Raw genomic sequence first — 17,360 nt, forward strand, 5'->3', positions numbered from 1 at the left:
TTTTTTAGTCCAGTAGACTTCCTTTGTTCTACCTTGTTATCCTCCTCTCTTTTCTTCTCACTCTTCATTAAGAAGTCCTGCAAAGCCCTCATGATTTCCTTCCATCCTTCCCCTTTTCTTCCTTCTGGAAAACAAACCACCTTTTTCTTTCCTCTACCTGACAAACATCACCAACAAAAGAACAAGTAATTTTCCTGTGTTCTGTTTGTTATATATTTTGGGGTGTAATTGGTAATCTAGGGGTTTTATGTATACAATTTCCCAAGGTTTTTAAAACCGGACTGGACAGGGAAATGTTCTGGAGACCGGTTCCCGGGTTGAATGGTCTGACAGTCCGGTTCAAACGGATGGCCTGTTTTGACTAAAAAATAAAAATAATAAAAAGTGGCCAAAAACCATTGTCTAGGTTGACGGTTCGACTGCCCGGGTCAGCGGGTTGTTGACCAAATCACCGGTTTTTAGCCAAAAGCAGTTTTAGGGTGAAATGGAACCGGTTACATGACTGGTTCTTGGGTTTTCCGGTCTGACCGTCAGGTCCGGTCCGGTTTTGAAAACCATGCAATTTCCCAATGTGTGGGGGTGGGTAGATTTAGTTTTGGTGTGTTGCTTTTTATTCCTGTCTTCTGATTTAATTTATTTCCTTCAAAAAACCAAGAAAAGAAAAAGAAAAAGAACAAATAGTGTTTTTTAATTCTGATTTTCTCCATTTGATCTTTCCTCTTCTTATTTTTTTCTCTCTCCTTATCACTCTACTCTAGAAATACTACTCATTCAATCTCATAAACTTACATTCTTTATAGAAACTTTCAGCTTGAATAACCACCAGCTCTTCAGAATTGATATCATGGTAAAAGAATTAAGTGTTACTGTATTTTCTGTGCAAGTATTGCTTTTAGTATTTTTTTTTAATTTCTCTATTCCTTACATTTTTTTTTCTAATAAAGCAACAATTGTTGGACTTGCAATATGTGCTTTATCACTAAATTGGAAAAATGACTTTCAGGGTTAGAGGGAAGAGCAGTATCCAAGACTTCAAACTAGGCGCAGAGGCATCCTTGCCCATCATTAATGCAATATTGGCTGCGCTGAAGAATAAAACTTATCCTCAGAACTGCTTTTTGAACATGGATTTGCCAACAGATGTTGCAAACCATAAGGTGAAATTCAGAGCTAGATTAGTGATAGAGAATCTTATTATTCTAAACACACAGTCTACTCCTATTGCATCTTTGATAGAAGAATTTTGCAAATATATTCATTTACCTTTTATAAGACAACTGATAATTGTAATGAGATCTTCATGTGTGCATGTTGCCCGTAAGAGTTGATTGACATCATTTCATTTTACTCAGTTGGAGAGTTGGAAAAGATGAAAAGTTTATAGTAGAAGAAGTCACATGTGAATTTTCCCCATTTTCATTACTTTCAGTATTCTAACTACTTAATAATTGAAGGACACAGCTAGACAGAAAATTTAAGGATAAATTACAAATAGGTACCTGTACCCTGGGGTTAGTGACAGATAGGTACTATGTGACACTTGAGTACCCTGAACTCCCAGAGATGGACATCCTGGTCCAGTGCTATTAACCAATGTTACAGTGTGTGGTAACACTACTGAAATGCCCATATATATTTTCAATTATTGAAAAACAAAAAATTGAAAATAACCAAAACAACCCTGGTTAAATGACACATTTCTCTTACCCGGGAATGATCTTAGAACAATCAAACCTGACAATAAAACCTGAGAATGAAATCTAGAAGAAAAATAAGGATTTCAAAAATAAGAACCTGAGAATAAAGATCTCAGAACTAGGGTTTCATAGAGGAGAAAGGGCAATATGGTTTCAAAAATAAGAAAAATCAAACCTGAGAATGAAACCCCTTCTCTTCTCTGTTGATTGATCCACGTTCAGGGTACTCAAGTGCCAATTTGAAAATTCAGGGTACCTATCTGTCACTACCCTCAAAGTACAGGGTACCTACGTGTAATTTACCCAAAATTTAATTTACTTTTACAAGCAATCAGAAATAAATGTGTATTTGAAATGCTCTCCATAAATTTAGAGCATTAAATATCAGTTATACTCAATTGCATCAGATATTACAGCTATTGTCATCATCAAATGGTTGGTTTAGAGATTTTGTAAAAGTTGAGATTTTCTACAGAATCTTCAGTTTCTCTTGGCCAAAATATTATAAACTTTCTCCGTTTAGAAACTGAATGGGGGCTCTGAATGGCTCTTGTAAGAATAGTTTCTATAAAAGTGAGGTCAGAATCTCCACATGAAAAAAGTGAAGATAGGTCCATAATGCTTATGAATTCATGCAAAGCCATAAGAATCTGCAATGAATCTGCAGCTAGGTAGGGAGATTCTCTTAGAGCAGAAGTAATGAAAGGCATACAAAGGGTGATAACACTGAACATTAGGAAATAACTTATTGAGGGGGATTCAAAACTGGTTGTGAACTGGATACAAAATGTGTATATACAACAATGAAAAGAAGAAAATCAGATGGTTAACCAGGGACATGGAAGTAACTTTTAAATGGATTAAGCAGAATGCCAATTCCTTAGCAGATGCTTTAGCCAAACAAGGGGTGGGGAGAGAGACTATGTTTTGGCACAGCCTTAAGGGAGAGGATCTGTTATGGGGAGAGATAAGAGGTTTTGTCTATCAATGTCTTTTCGTTGTATCTAACTATCTATACTCCCTGTACTCTTTACACCCTTTTTTTCTTATTAATTAAATATTGCAATTATTGATAAAAAAATCTGCATTTGATCTAGTACAGGCACATAAACAAGCTGGGCCTTTTATTAACCTAAGAGTGATGCTCATGAAGCATTCATATGATCATGTTTAGACTTATTATTTAGATTAAATTAAATTAAATTAAATAATAGAAAGAAAAGCATGTAATAGAGCTAAAGAAGATTTCAACGAGTCATTGTCTTCCTAATGTGCACTTCATACATGCTAATTAATAGTGAAGCTAGTTTGATGATAATAGTATCTAACTGCAGCAAAGATGCTCCAAAGTAATATTTATTTTGAAAAGCAACTTCTATTAAGGGATATAGAGATTGTAGCACTCTTGTGCTAATTTTCTCTTGATGTGCTCCATAGGGTTATAAAGCAACAAAACAGGGTACAAGTATTATCAAAATGGGGTGGACACAAGTTACCTCTGACATAGAGGGAGGAAAAATCTTGTCAACAATGACAATGGAGACTGACTCGTTAACAGGGCCAAAAACAGATGTGCCCTCAACTATATCAGGAAATCTTTTGTTCAAGAGAGAAGTATGTTCCTTTCTCTTTCCCCTGCCTTTCTTTTCTGTGTTGATTTGTAGTTCTATTTGCTGCTAATAGTGATGATCTTTCTAGTTTGTGGTCATTGTTGTCTTTCTGTCAACTTCTTTTACCATTGTTGAATTTTTATGTATTGCTTAATTCAACAGATGAGGTATTATTTGTTTTTCTTTGACTTAATATTTTTATGGACTTAAGTGAAGAGTTAAATCCATGAGTATTTTTATACATTTATTTGGTTATGATATAATAGTCAACTTGAGATTTCTTTCATTATTTATTGCACTGTAATTGATGATGGTAGTTGTTTATATCTTCTAGGATCTTACAATCTAAAGCATGAATACAAATCAATAATAGTAGCCTATATATATCCCGGTTTAGAAATATCAATGATATCCAATATTTGTTACAAAACTATTTTTATATTTTTTGAGTACTGAGATGACATATCTATGATATTTTCCGGCATTTCTCTAAGTTTTCAATATGCCTAAAGCTTTCTAGCTAAAATTAGTTTCTTGGTTATAAAATTGAATGCATGGTACTTCATTCTAAATATATAAAGATGTATTCCAAACCATAGTAAGAAAAGACCTTATGAGGAGGGATTTATGAATAGGCAGAAAATAGTAAACTAGCTAGACTTCAAGTTGGGCCTTCTGATGCTGTAGGTCCATGTCCAACTACCTCATATCATAGGACCCATGTGAAGGGATGGAATATCCATCATATGGATGGCCGAACCGTAGAGGAAGGTTGGGCGAAATTTCAAAAATTTCTTTTCTCCCATCCAGGAATCGTATTCCCAATTTAAAAAACTGCATTTTCAAGGTTTGTTCTTGTAACCAAACCAGACCAAATCGGAAACCAAGATTAGGGAGAGGTATACCTGATACGGAATCCACGCAAAAATGCTCCTCCCAACGCAGGTGTTCACGCCCAAATAGTGTATCAAATCCTCCCTCCACTGAAGATGACACAACTTGGGATGAGGCTGGATCAACAGGTAGTTTACCAAGAACCTTTGATTCTTCAACAAGAATCGAATGGGGTAGTGAGCATAGCTTTAGAATTGTTTCTTCTAGCAAGAAACAATATCAAGATCAAATCTTGATCAGTTCCAAGAAATGGAGATCGAACAGGGTAGGGCGGCAAGAGCAGGGAGAGAAAACTGAAGGTAGAAACAGTCAAACTGTGTTATATGTTTTTCAGGTCCGCCCTGCTCTTTATATATAGCCTTAAAGAGATGATCTCCTAATCTGATTAGGAGTTTCTTGATCCAAATCTTTATTTGGATCTGAACTCTTTAAGTGATAAGGATAATCCCTTATCTTATCTGTAAATCAAGATCAGCTACTCCTAATTAAATTAGAAGTTTCCTGATCCGAATCTCTATTTGGATCTAGACTCTTTAAGTGGACAAGAGTTATCCTCTTATCCTAATCTGCTGATCTATACCCAGATTCACCCTTAATTAATTAATCCAATTAACCTAGTTCGAAATGGGCTTTAGGCCCATTATGTTTTTAGGTTCACTTCCTTTAATGCTGGCTAGCTTGGCTCTCTTTGTATGGCATGGGATCCTATCAATGATCTATGCATCAGCCACATGGGTTCAGCCTAGCCTTAGTTACAAGGCCTGGCCGAATTCACTGTAGGACACAGTGAACCCCCGAGTCCATCACCATGGGCTCTTAATGGGCCCAACATTTACACTAAATGGTCATTGGGTCCAGCCATCTTATGAAGGCACAAGGACTGTGGGCAGATGCAAGATTAGCCCATTATGTATAACCCTCAATGGTCTTACACTTAACCTCTCAGCCCTTAATGATCAAACACTGCCCGACAAGAGAGGACCTCTCCCTCGACTGCAAGACACAGTGCTGCACTCTCTACTCACATAGATCCCGGGAATTAAAACCTTTTGCAAACAATTTGTGAAAACATAATATATAAGTATATTTCTATATAAATATATTTTGCAAAACCAAATTTCAAACAAATTTGAAATCCACTGTCGGCAATTTAGGTTTCCATCAGAGAAAAGGCATTTCCCTGATCATTCACTTTGTTCGACAAAGGGGCTGATCCTATCACTATGATCACCCACTCAAGTGAATTCTCGGATTGCACCAACATACTCAGGTTTTGACCCCTGCTAAGGATCTCACTGATTGGCATATCAAAGACAACCCAATCTGATACCTAGTGCAGTACCATAATCGAGTCTAGGGGTCAGGTGTAACATTCCAGTTTTGCCCATTTGTCTCTAAGGTCCAGGGGCAATACTAGAATTTGGTACAGTTCAGGGTTTCAGGAAAACCCACACTGCATGTACCTTAGGTCTCACCCTGACAGCTGAGACAAGCCACCCTAACCAACTTGGCGGCACATCAGTGTCAACCTTGGCAAGATAACTCTCCCCAGATCTATCCAACGGCTGTGAAGATTCTAAACTAACACAAGTCTCATAAATGTCTAGTTTAAGGGTATTACACAGAAACACACCATAATAACATGAATCAATTTTGCATTTTATTCATTTACAATAAATAACTATAAGTACATCAATCTGATTGGAGCTAAGGGTATATGCTGTCTAACACCATGCATAGATTTGTTAAGGGTCTTTGTAATATTTGGAGTATCTTTTTTGGTTTATATTAATAAAGATTTTTTTTTATCATGATTGGTAATGCTTTAGGAAATTATTTTGTAGTGCGGACTTTGAAAGCTAAATTACTGTAGCCGAAGTAGCAGAAAAGAGAAGAAGAAGAGATGCTGGAATATCGAACTACACTACTCAGTCGATAGTACTATTATTTATATTATGATGTAGTACAATGATACAGGAAATTACTAGAATGCCCCTGATTAGTGATGGGACACCCAGACAACTTAAAACATTAAACAGGATTAGGCCCATTAACAAAGGCCCAGTACAGGACAACTTAAACTTAAGTATAGGCTAATAAGAACTCTTATCAGCCGAATACTCGTACATACAAAGACTTCAATCCAACACTCCCCCTCAAGCTAAGCGTGGATATCAATCATGTTTAGCTTGCCAAGCATGTCCCTAAACTTTGCTGCTACCAGCCCTTTAGTCAGTACATCTGCAATTTGCATCTCAGATGGAGTATAAGGCACACAGAGTTCACCCGTGACAATTCTTTCTCTAACAAAGTGCCGATCAATCTCAATATGTTTTGTCCTGTCATGCTGCACGGGATTGTTGGCAATGTTGATGGCAGCTTTATTGTCACAATACAGCCTGAGAGGACCTTCAGCCTTAATGCCAAGTTCATTAAGAAGAGTTCTGAGCCATAAGAGTTCAGCAACCCCATGGGCCATAGCTCGATACTCTGCTTCTACACTTGATCTAGCCACTACATTCTGCTTCTTACTGTGCCATGCGACCAGGTTTCCTCCCACAAATGTACAGTAACCCGAGGTTGACTTCCTGTCTCCAACAGGCCCAACCCAATCTGCATTAGTGTAGGCTTCAATTTCAATTCTATTGTTTTTCCTGAAGAGAATTCCTTTCCCTGGGCAAGTCTTCAAGTACCTGAGAATCCTTTCAACTGCTTTCATATGAGGGATCTTTGGAGAGTGCATAAATTGACTGACAACATGCACATCATAAGCAATATCTGGCCGAGTGAGGGATAAGTATATCAGCTTCCCTACCAATTTTTGGTCTCTCTCTTTATCACAGTAGTCCTCCCCTACTGATTCCTGCAGGCCATGATTTTGTTCCATTGGAGTATCTGCTGGCCTGCACCCCATCATGCCTGTTTCCTCTAGGAGGTCAAGAACATACTTCCGCTGACATATGTAGATTCCCTCTCTTGACCTGGCAACTTCAATCCCAAGAAAATATCTCAAATGACCCAAGTCTTTGATCTCAAATTCAGAAGCTAGAAACTCCTTCAGTCTTTTTATCTCTTCCAAGTCATTCCCGGTAATTACCATATCATCCACATAAACAATGAGTGCAGTAAGTTTGCTATCCTGTCTCCTTATGAACAAGGTATGGTCTGCACCACTTTGAGTGTACCCCACTTTCTTCATGGCCCCACAGAGCCTCTCAAACCATGCACGGGGAGATTGCTTCAACCCATATAATGCTTTCCTCAGTTTGCACACCTTTCTACTAAAGTCATAGCCTGGTGGAGGTTCCATAAATACCTCTTCATGAAGGTCACCATTTAAGAAGGCATTCTTCACATCCAGCTGATGAAGTTCCCATGAAAAATTTGCTGCTAGTGACAATAGAACTCGAATTGTGTTGAGCTTTGCTACTGGGGCAAAGGTTTCTTTGTAGTCAATCCCTGCTTTCTGAGTAAACCCCTTTGCCACAAGTCTGGCCTTGTACCTTTCAATGGACCCGTCCTCCCTGTGCTTTACAGTAAACCCACTTGCACCCAATAGTGGTCTTCCCCTCTAGGAGATCCACTAATTCCCAAGTTCTTGCTTTCATTAGGGCTTTCATCTCTTCATTTATAGCTTCTTTCCACCTTGGATCAGACACAGCCTCTGAGTACCTAGAAGGAACACGCACAGAGGAAAGAGCAGACACAAAGGAGTGATAGGCAGGAGATAAATGTGAGTAAGAAGGTGCCGGGTGGTGCAACAGCGGATAGGCTTACAGAGAGCAATAGGAGATTCAAATCAGAAGTATGAGAGTTGAAATTACCTTGGATTGTAGAGACCGATTGATCCGAGTCCAACTGGTTGCTGTCATGAGGTTGAGGGCCCCTTTTTCTTCTGTTGTATGTAAGTATCTCTTTTTGTTGCCTACTGGAGCCTTCAGGAATATCTGCAGCATCAGGAGAGGTAACCGGCACAGTGGGAGCCTCACTGGGTTGACCTGGAATGTCACAAGGAGTAGGAGGAGAGGATGCAAGACCCGAGGCAGATAGGGGAACAAAAAAGGAGGGAGAATGTGAATCCTCTTCCATCCCACTAGTCTCCCCTTGAAGAGGATTCTGAGAAGACTGAAAATAGGGTTGAGACTCAAAGAAGACCACATCTCTGGTGACATACTTTCTCTTGGAGACAGGGTCATAACACTTGTAACCCTTTTGTGTAGGAGAGTACCCCAAGAATATTCCCTTTGTAGCCTTAGGATCCAGCTTGGTCTTCTTTGGATCCTTCACATGTATGAAACATATATAGCCAAAGACCCGAGGAGGAAGGGGAAAGTCTAGAAGAGTGGGGCACAAAACCGAGAAAGGGGTTTTCATACCCAACACCTTAGATGGCATCCGGTTTATCAGATATGAAGCAGAAAGTACAGCTTGAGACCAGTATTGCTTGGGGACTTTGTGCTGGAATAGTAAGGCTCGAGTTGTCTCCAATAGATGTCTATTCTTGCACTCAGCAACCCCATTCTACTGAGGAGTATAAGCACAGGATGACTGATGTAGTATGCCAGCATCTTCCATGAATAAGTTCAAGGATTTTTCAAAGTATTCAGCAGCATTGTCTGACCTGAATTGCTTAATCTTCTTATTAAACTGTGTTTCAATCATCTTGCAAAATGCCATGGTTATCTGTGGTACTTCATCCCGTCCTTTTAACAGGTAGATCCATGTACAACGAGAGTAGTGGTCAATAAAACTGATAAAGTACCGGAAGCCATCAAAGGAAACAATGGGTGAAGGGCCCCAAACATCAGAATGAACCAAATCAAATGGAGCACAAATTTCATTGCTGGAAATTGGATACACAGTTCTACATTGTTTGACATTTGACATACTTCACAGGTTAGACTCTGACTTGGAATGCCCTTAAACAATTCGGGAAACAACATTTCTAATGAGGAGAAAGACACATTACCTAGCCTAGCATGCCAAAGATGCAGCTTAGCTATTGACTCCACACTTTCCGGATTACTAGCAGCAGATGCTTGTAAGGCTGAGCCGATGTCTGCATCAAGGTAGTAGAGGCCTCCATACTCATGACCGCACCCAATCGTTCTCCTTGTCAATCTGTCCTGGAAGACACAATGAGTAGGAAAAAAGGTTATACTACAATTCAAATTTTTGGTAAGTTTTGAAACAGACAAAAGATTTGAGGTAAGGCTAGGAACATGTAAAACTGATTTAAGAGAGAGGTCCTTGCTTAGGTCAACAATTCCCTTTCCACAGATAGTGGAGAAAGACCCGTCAGCAACTCTCATCTTATCCTGACCAGACAACAAATGATATGAAGAGAATAGGGAAGACATATGTGTCATATGGTCAGTAGCACCGGAATCAATAACTTAAGAAGTAGAGTCAATAGAGCCAGTGGCATTGAAGGCAGAGGCTATACCTGATATAGCAAGAGATGTAGAAGCAAAAGAATTATTTCTTAGACGGGCTAATGCCCTGCTAAGGACCTCAACCTCACTAGCAGTGAAGCCCAAAGTACCAGTTCCAGAGGAATCAGCAACCTGTCCCATAGGAGAAGAAGACACTGTTGGTGTATTTTATGAGTTGTCATCATTATTGCTGGTGACAAAATTCCCACTTGCCGCAGGCCTGTTATCTCTAGAAGAAACATCTCTGGGTATTGAAGACATCTTGACTGCAGCCACTGTGTAGGTGACACTGATTAAGATTAGCCGAAGCAGTTCTGAAGGTTCTGAACCAGTTCTGGAGCAGATCTGATTAGCTGAAATGATCACAGCAGGTTCTGACAGCACTCGACACAGTTTCAGACTTGCCGAGACTGTCACAGTTCTGAAACAGTTCAGTTACAACAGTAAGCAAGGAGTTCTGGGCTAGTAACCGACCTGAAGCTAAGGGTTCTCAACTATTGTGCTATGCACAGACTCCACTTGAATTTCGAGTACTGCAACTGTAAAGAGAGTGCCCTTCCTTGCGGCCAATACTAGGACTGCTGACATCAGTCCTCAACTAGGGTTCACAGTGCTGAACAATCTGGAGCTGGCAGCTCCCTAGGTAATCTCACAGCAGTGGTGAGGGGTTTCGGACTAATAACCACCCTGAACTTGGAGCTGTTTGCCACATTGCTATGCTGGTAGAAGTGTTCACAGTGCTGGTAGAACACTAGATAGACTTCACTTGGGCTGAACCAAAAACTGCAACAGTTCGGGTACAGTAGCGAGTGAACAGTTCGAGGCTGCAACAGCAGCAAGTGAACAGTTCGAGGCTGCAACAGTAGCAAGTGAACAGTTCGAAGCTGCAACAGTTCGGGAAAGAAGCTGGAGCACTGAAGCTGCAACTGTCGAAGTAGCTAAGCCCCTTTCGGCTAGTGCTAGGACTGCTGAAATCAGTCCTCAACTAGGTCTGTCCTACACAGACCTCTCTTAGTAGCCAAATAGCTACTATTTGCTGGAAATAACCTAGTAGGACATCTACTTCTGGGTCTTACTTCCCTTGAGTCCTACAACCAAGAGAAACCCTAGGTTCGAACTTGCTTTACTCTCTTACACCCCTAGGTCTTCACTGCAGCAACCCAGAAAAAGGAAGAGAGAAGATGAAAAGACAGCAAGAGAAGAGAGTGTGTGCCGGCTGAAACCAGGAAGAAGCTAATGCTCTGATACCATGAAAGCTAAATTACTGTAGCCGAAGTAGCAGAAAAGAGAAGAAGAAGAAGAGATGCTGGAATGTCGAACTACACTACTCAGTCGATAGTACTATTATTTATATTATGATGTAGTACAATGATACAGGAAGTTACTAGAATGCCCCTGATTAGTGTTGGGACACCCAGACAACTTAAAACATTAAACAGGATTAGGCCCATTAACAAAGGCCCAGTACAGGACAACTTAAACTTAAGTATAGGCTAATAAGAACTCTTATCAGCCGAATACTCATACATACAAAGACTTCAATCCAACAGACTTAAGTGTTCCAATTGATAAGGTGCATAAGATTTCCAAGTCTTTTTTCATTGGACACTGTGGTAGCTTGGGAGGTTCAAGTGGCAGACCAAAAGTGCCTTTTTTTTCTTTGAGATAAGAATGTTGCTGAAGCCACTTTTAAGCAGCTGGAAATGCAGGAGGAGCAACAGACTAGATGCAAAGAGGTTATAAGGTTGTAGAGATGATGGGCCGAATGGGCCTTAGTTTCTTTATGTTTCTTAAGTTATGTCATGATGGGCCAAATGGGCCTTAGTTTCTTTTTCTCTTTATGTTATGTTTATGGCTGATGTTTGTTAGTAGTGGGCCTTAGTTATGGTCTTGTTTTTCCCTCTTTTATTATTGTCTTTGGTGCTGGCCGCCCTACTAAGGTTAACCATGTAATTGTCCTCATCTTTACAATTAGAGAATAGAAGATATTATTGGGGGACTGAAGAATGGATCGAACCACTCTCTCTTCTCCTTCCCTTTCTTCCATCACTTCTCTCTCCCCCATCTCCTTCAATCTTCTTCTGCTCTCTTGTTTTTGGAGAGATATTATGGATTTGCCTCATGGAAAGTGTAGAGAACACTGATGTTGTAGTCCCCATTGTGCTCGTATGACTGTAGTTAGCAGTTAGTTATTTCAGTTGTTAGTTGGTAGTTTATTTCAGTTTATAATTATTAGTTTCTTTTATTATTTTGCCATGTAAGCAGTAAGGGTAATTCAGCTCTTTTACTTTTATTCGAGTATTAATATAAATTGTAAGAGTGGGGCGGCTGTTGATTGACTCTCTTTTCTAAAATCTCTTCTTTGAATTCTTCTTCTCCTCTTCTCTTCTCTTATCTCCTTTTCTTTTTTTCAGTCTTTCTTTGTTTATTGCACAATAAACCTAGGACTGATTGTAGTCCTATTCGACTACATGGTATGAGAGCCAACCTAGGAATTCTTATGATAGTCTAATAAGGCCGACTACATAAGAACTTCCTAGGGTTGGAAGTTGCATCGGAGTTGTTGTCCCCTCGCAGCGATTTCAACACTTGAGCAAGTGCATTGACTTGTCTTCTCAAATTTTCCACCTCTTCTTGTGTTTTGTTGTTGAATTCCTGCTCCATGATGTGAACTACTTGTTTCTTATTAGGATCCATAATCCAAAGAAGGATCAAACATGAGCTCTGATGCCAAATGGTGCAATACAGAAACAAACAACGTTTAGAGAAGTTTCAAAGAAAAGAGCAAAAGCCGAAATAAACAACAACAAGAATTCTTCACTGGATAGTTAAGAGAAAATCAACCAAAACTCCCCTAGCTTTACCCTAGTTACTCTTTATATAGATTTCTTTACACCTGTTACAAGATTATAGGTTGTAATTATAGGCTATAATTATGGAGTATTAGCCCAATTAGGAATAGCTTGATTATAGGAATTATTCTTGGAGGTAGTTGATTTTCTTCCTATTTTAGTATCTACAAGGCTGTATATATACGTACTATTTTCTCAATTGAAAAAGATATCAATTTCTTCCAATTCTTGTTTTATCACATGGTATTAGAGCTGGAGACACCAATTCCAGTCTGAAATTAATTTCTGGTTTTCTTCCCGTTGTTGCCCAAGTGAGTAGCTTTGTCCAAGTGAGCAGCAGCTGTGATCTCTAGGTCATCCATTCCGAGTGACATCTACATCTCACCACCCCTACCAGTGGAAGCGGAATCTCCAGATCGGCCTACCCACAAGTCGCATCGCCGGAAACCAAGCGAGTGAACCACACGCGCCGCCACCAGTTTCTGCCCCTCCGTCACGCACTGGAGCGTGGAGGTGCGTGCGACGGACCCACCTTCACCGGTCTCTTTTCCGACGATCGCCTCAGCCTCGGTGTCACTCCTGTGGTGTTTGTTTGCACATTAGGAAAGTCTTTCTTCTCTGTTATTTTTTATACAGTTGGTATTTCAGTGCTACCAGTTGTGATTTCTTGCTGTTTGGGTGTTGCATCTGTTGCCGATTCTGTTTAAGTGTGTTTTATTGGCTTTGCTGGTTGTCAAAAGTCTATTTTCTTGTGTTTATGGTGGCGGTTGAACAGAAGAACTGGGCTATGCCTAATGTTATCCCCATTCTGTCTAAAATCACTGAGCAAAAACTAAACGGAACTAATTATTTAGACTGGAGTAAGACTGTTCGTTTGTATTTACGAAGTATCTCTAAGGACAACCATCTAACTAAGAACCCTCCTACTGATGAGACTCATACTGAATGGCTAAGGGTTGACTCTCAATTGTTTTTGCAAATCCTTAATTCTATTGAGAATGAGTACGCCGGTCACGTCTCTCACTGTGAGTTTGTAAAAGAACTAATGGAATATTTGGCTTTTCTGTTCTCTGGTAAAGAAAATATTTCCCGTATTTTTTATGTTTGCAAGGCATTCAATCGGGCTGAACAACAGGATCAGTCTCTTCAGACCTATTTCATGAATTTCGAACGCACTTATGGGGAATTGAACGCCTTGTTACCTTTCAGTACTGATATCAAAGTTCAGCAGACTCAACGTGAACAGATGGCTATCATGAGTTTTCTGGCTGGCCTTAATCCTCAATTTGATGGTGCTAAGTCACAGATTTTGTCTAATCCTGAGATTACCTCTTTAAAGGAGGTCTTTACTAGGGTCCTTCGTACAGATACTAGTTCCCATACCTCACCTGTACAACAACCTAGTGCACTGGTTAGTCAGAATAGTGGATCAACTGGTCGGTCTCGTTCTCAGAATAGTAGCAGAGGTGGCAGTAATAGCGGTCAGAATGCTGGAACTCAGGACACAGGGGGAGTAGTTTGCTACTATTGTCATGAATCAGGTCACACTAAAAGGACTTGCCAGAAATTGCTAAAGAAAAACCAGAAGTCTTCTGGGTCTCAGTCAACTCATGTTGTAACTACGAGTGATGCTCCTCATCCATCGTCAGATCAGACCATGACAATTTCTGCAGACGAGTATGCGAAATTTACCCAGTATCAAGAGGCATTAAAGAACTCCTCTCAGTCCATTACTGCTCTTGCTGAGTCAGGTAAAACCAGTACATGTCTTCTTTCTTCTTCCTCCCAGTGGGTCATTGATTCTGGTGCAACAGATCATATGACAGGTAATCCTAGTCTCTTTTCCACTTTCCAATCACACACTTTTCCTTCTTCAGTCACCTTAGCAGATGGTTCTATTTCTTCTGTCCTTGGTTCTGGCACTATCAATCCCACACCAACACTTTCTTTGTCATCTGTATTGAGTTTACCAAAATTTTCTTTTAATTTGGTATCTGTTAGCAAACTCACTCGTACTCTTAACTATTGTATCTCATTCTTTCCTGATCATTGTCTATTTCAGGATCTTATGACGAAGAGGATTATTGGTAAAGGACGAAAATCAGGAGGTCTATACATTTTGGATACCCAGGAACCCCGGACCATTGCCCGTTCCAGTACTTTATCCCCTTTTGAAGCTCATTGTCGGTTGGGGCATCCATCTTTACCTCTGTTAAAGAAGTTATGTCCTTAGTTTCATGATGTATCTTCTTTAGATTGTGAGTCTTGTCAGTTTGCAAAACATCATCGTCTATCGTCTATTTCTCGAATTAATAAATGGGCTAGTCATGCTTTTGAGTTAGTACATTCAGATGTTTGGGGGCCTTGTCCCATTATGTCTAAGACTGGATTTCGATATTTTGTTACCTTTGTGGATGATTTTTCTCATATGACTTGGCTTTATTTAATGAAATCTCGTTCTAAGTTGCTTTCACATTTTAAAACCTTTTGTGCTGAAATAAAAACCCAGTTTGATGTGTCTATACAAACATTGCTAAGTGATAATGCCAAAGAATATTTCTCTGATTCCTTTCAGACCTACATGGCTCAGAATGGAATACTCCATCTCAAAATGGAGTGGCTGAGAGGAAAAATAGACATCTTCTTGAAATTGCCGGGGCTCTTTTATTTCAAACACATGTTCCTAAACAATTTTGGGCTGATGTTGTTTCTATAGCGTGTTTTTTGATTAATCGCATGCCCTCCACTATTCTAAATGATCAAATTCCTTATATGATTTTGTTTCCTAATAAATCTGTGTTTCCTGTTGAACCTCGTATCTTTGGATGTTCTTGTTTTGTTCGTGATGTTCGTCCGCAGGTTTCCAAATTGGACCCCAAGTCATTAAAATGTGTCTTCCTGGGATACTCTCGTCTTCAAAAAGGGTATAGGTGTTTTTCTCCTCTCTTGAACAGGTATCTTGTGTCAGCTGATGTTACATTCCATGAACATCGTCCTTTCTTTACCGCTCCATCTACACCTGTGTGTCCACAAGAGGATGATGATCTACTAGTGTATCATGTCCCCGGTCCAGACTCTAGTGTTGTTTCAATACCACCACCACCACCTTCTCAACCAAAACCACCTATTACTTAAGTCTATTCTCGACGACCTAATCCTCCTGTGACAAGTCCGGCACCGGTTTCTTCTTCGTCATCGGATCTAATGCCCAGTGACATTGATCTACCTATTGCTCTTCAGAAAGGTAAACGTTAGTGTACTTATCCAATTTCCTCTTATGTTACCTATGATCGTTTGTCCTTTACTTCTTGTTCGTTTGTTGCCTCTCTTTATTCTATAGGGATTCCCAAATCTGTTCACCAGGCCTTATCCCATCCTGGGTGGCGTGATGCCATGCTTGAGGAAATGAATGCCTTGACTGAGAATGGTACTTGGGATCTGGTCGATTTACCTGCTGGTAAGAAAGCGGTTGGATGCAAGTGGGTCTTTGCAATCAAATTTAATTCTGATGGATCAGTGGCTCGCCTAAAGGCTCGCCTGGTGGCCAAAGGCTATGCACAGACATATGGAGTGGACTATTCTAATACTTTCTCCCTTGTGGAAAAATTGACTTCAGTTCGATTATTTGTTTCTCTGGCAGCTACATATGATTGGCCACTTTACCAGCTTGACATTAAAAATGCTCTCCTGCATGGAGATCTTCAGGAGGAGGTTTATATGGAGCAACCACCTGGGTTTGTTGCTTAGGGGGAGTCTGGGAATGTTTGTCGTCTTCGAAAATTGCTGTATGGACTAAAACAGAGTCCTCGAGCTTGGTTTGGAAAATTCAGTCAGGCAGTAGAGAGGTTTGGGATGAGGAAGAGTAGATCTGACCATACTGTTTTCTATAAGCAGCCCACATTTGGCATCATTCTACTTGTTGTATATGTAGATGATATTGTTATCACTGGGAGTGACACGCAGGGAATTTCATCCTTGAAATCCTTCTTGCAGAGCCAGTTCAATACTAAAGATTTGGGGCACCTAAAGTACTTCTTGGGGATTGAGATGGCAAGGAGTAAAAGAGGCATTTTTCTGTCTCAGAGGAAGTATGTTTTGGACCTGTTAACAGAAACTGGAAAACTAGGAGTCAAACCATGCAGTATTCCAATGCTTCCTAACCAGCAATTCACAAAGGATGGAGGTGCTTTTGATGATCCTGAACGATATAGAAGATTAGTTGGAAAGTTGAACTATCTCACAGTGACTTGTCCTGACATTGCTTACTCAGTTAGTATTGTAAGTCAATTTATGTACTCTCCTACAGTGCATCATTGGGCAATCTTAGAACAAATCTTGTGTTACTTGAAAGGAGCTCCTGGACGGGGGATACTGTATCGGAATCATGGTCACAGTAATATTGAGTGTTTTTCTGATGTAGACTGGGCGAGTTCCAAGGTTGATCGAAGGTCCACTACTGGCTATTGTGTTTTTGTTGGTGGTAATCTGGTTTCGTGGAAGAGTAAGAAGCAAAATGTGGTGTCGCGATCTAGTGCAGAATCTGAGTATAGAGCAATGGCACAAGCTTCGTGTGAAGTTATTTGGGTTTCTCAACTCTTAACTGAGGTCGGTCTTAAAGTCTCAGTTCCAGCGAAGCTATGGTTCGATAATCAAGCTGCGATTCATATTGCTTCGAATCCAGTTTTTCATGAACGAACTAAACATATTGAGATAGACTATCATTTCATTTGTGAGAAAATTCAACAAAACTTGATCTCTACAGCTTATGTGAAGACTGGAGAGCAGTTAGGAGATATCTTTACAAAAGCTCTTAATGGAGCTCGGGTTTCTTATATTTGTAACAAGCTGGGCATGATTGACACCTATGCTCCA

At 40.0% G+C, this 17,360-nt stretch overlaps 1 protein-coding gene across 4 annotated transcripts in view; it reads left to right on the forward strand.

The window, feature by feature from the left end:
* Positions 1-17,360, forward strand: part of LOC104596523 (Survival protein SurE-like phosphatase/nucleotidase) — a 128,287-nt gene that overhangs the window by 90,363 nt on the left and 20,564 nt on the right. For all 4 annotated transcript variants that reach the window (XM_010257718.3, XM_010257719.3, XM_088895206.1 and 1 more), the window contains 2 exons: positions 1,004-1,157; positions 3,135-3,311. In XM_010257718.3, coding sequence (XP_010256020.1) covers positions 1,004-1,157; positions 3,135-3,311 — 331 coding nt within the window. The remainder of the gene's footprint in view (positions 1-1,003; positions 1,158-3,134; positions 3,312-17,360) is intronic.

The sequence above is a fragment of the Nelumbo nucifera genome, chromosome 1 (genome assembly GCF_055504915.1).
Source record: "Nelumbo nucifera cultivar China Antique chromosome 1, China Antique-T2T, whole genome shotgun sequence".
Classification (NCBI taxonomy): Eukaryota; Viridiplantae; Streptophyta; class Magnoliopsida; order Proteales; family Nelumbonaceae; genus Nelumbo; species Nelumbo nucifera.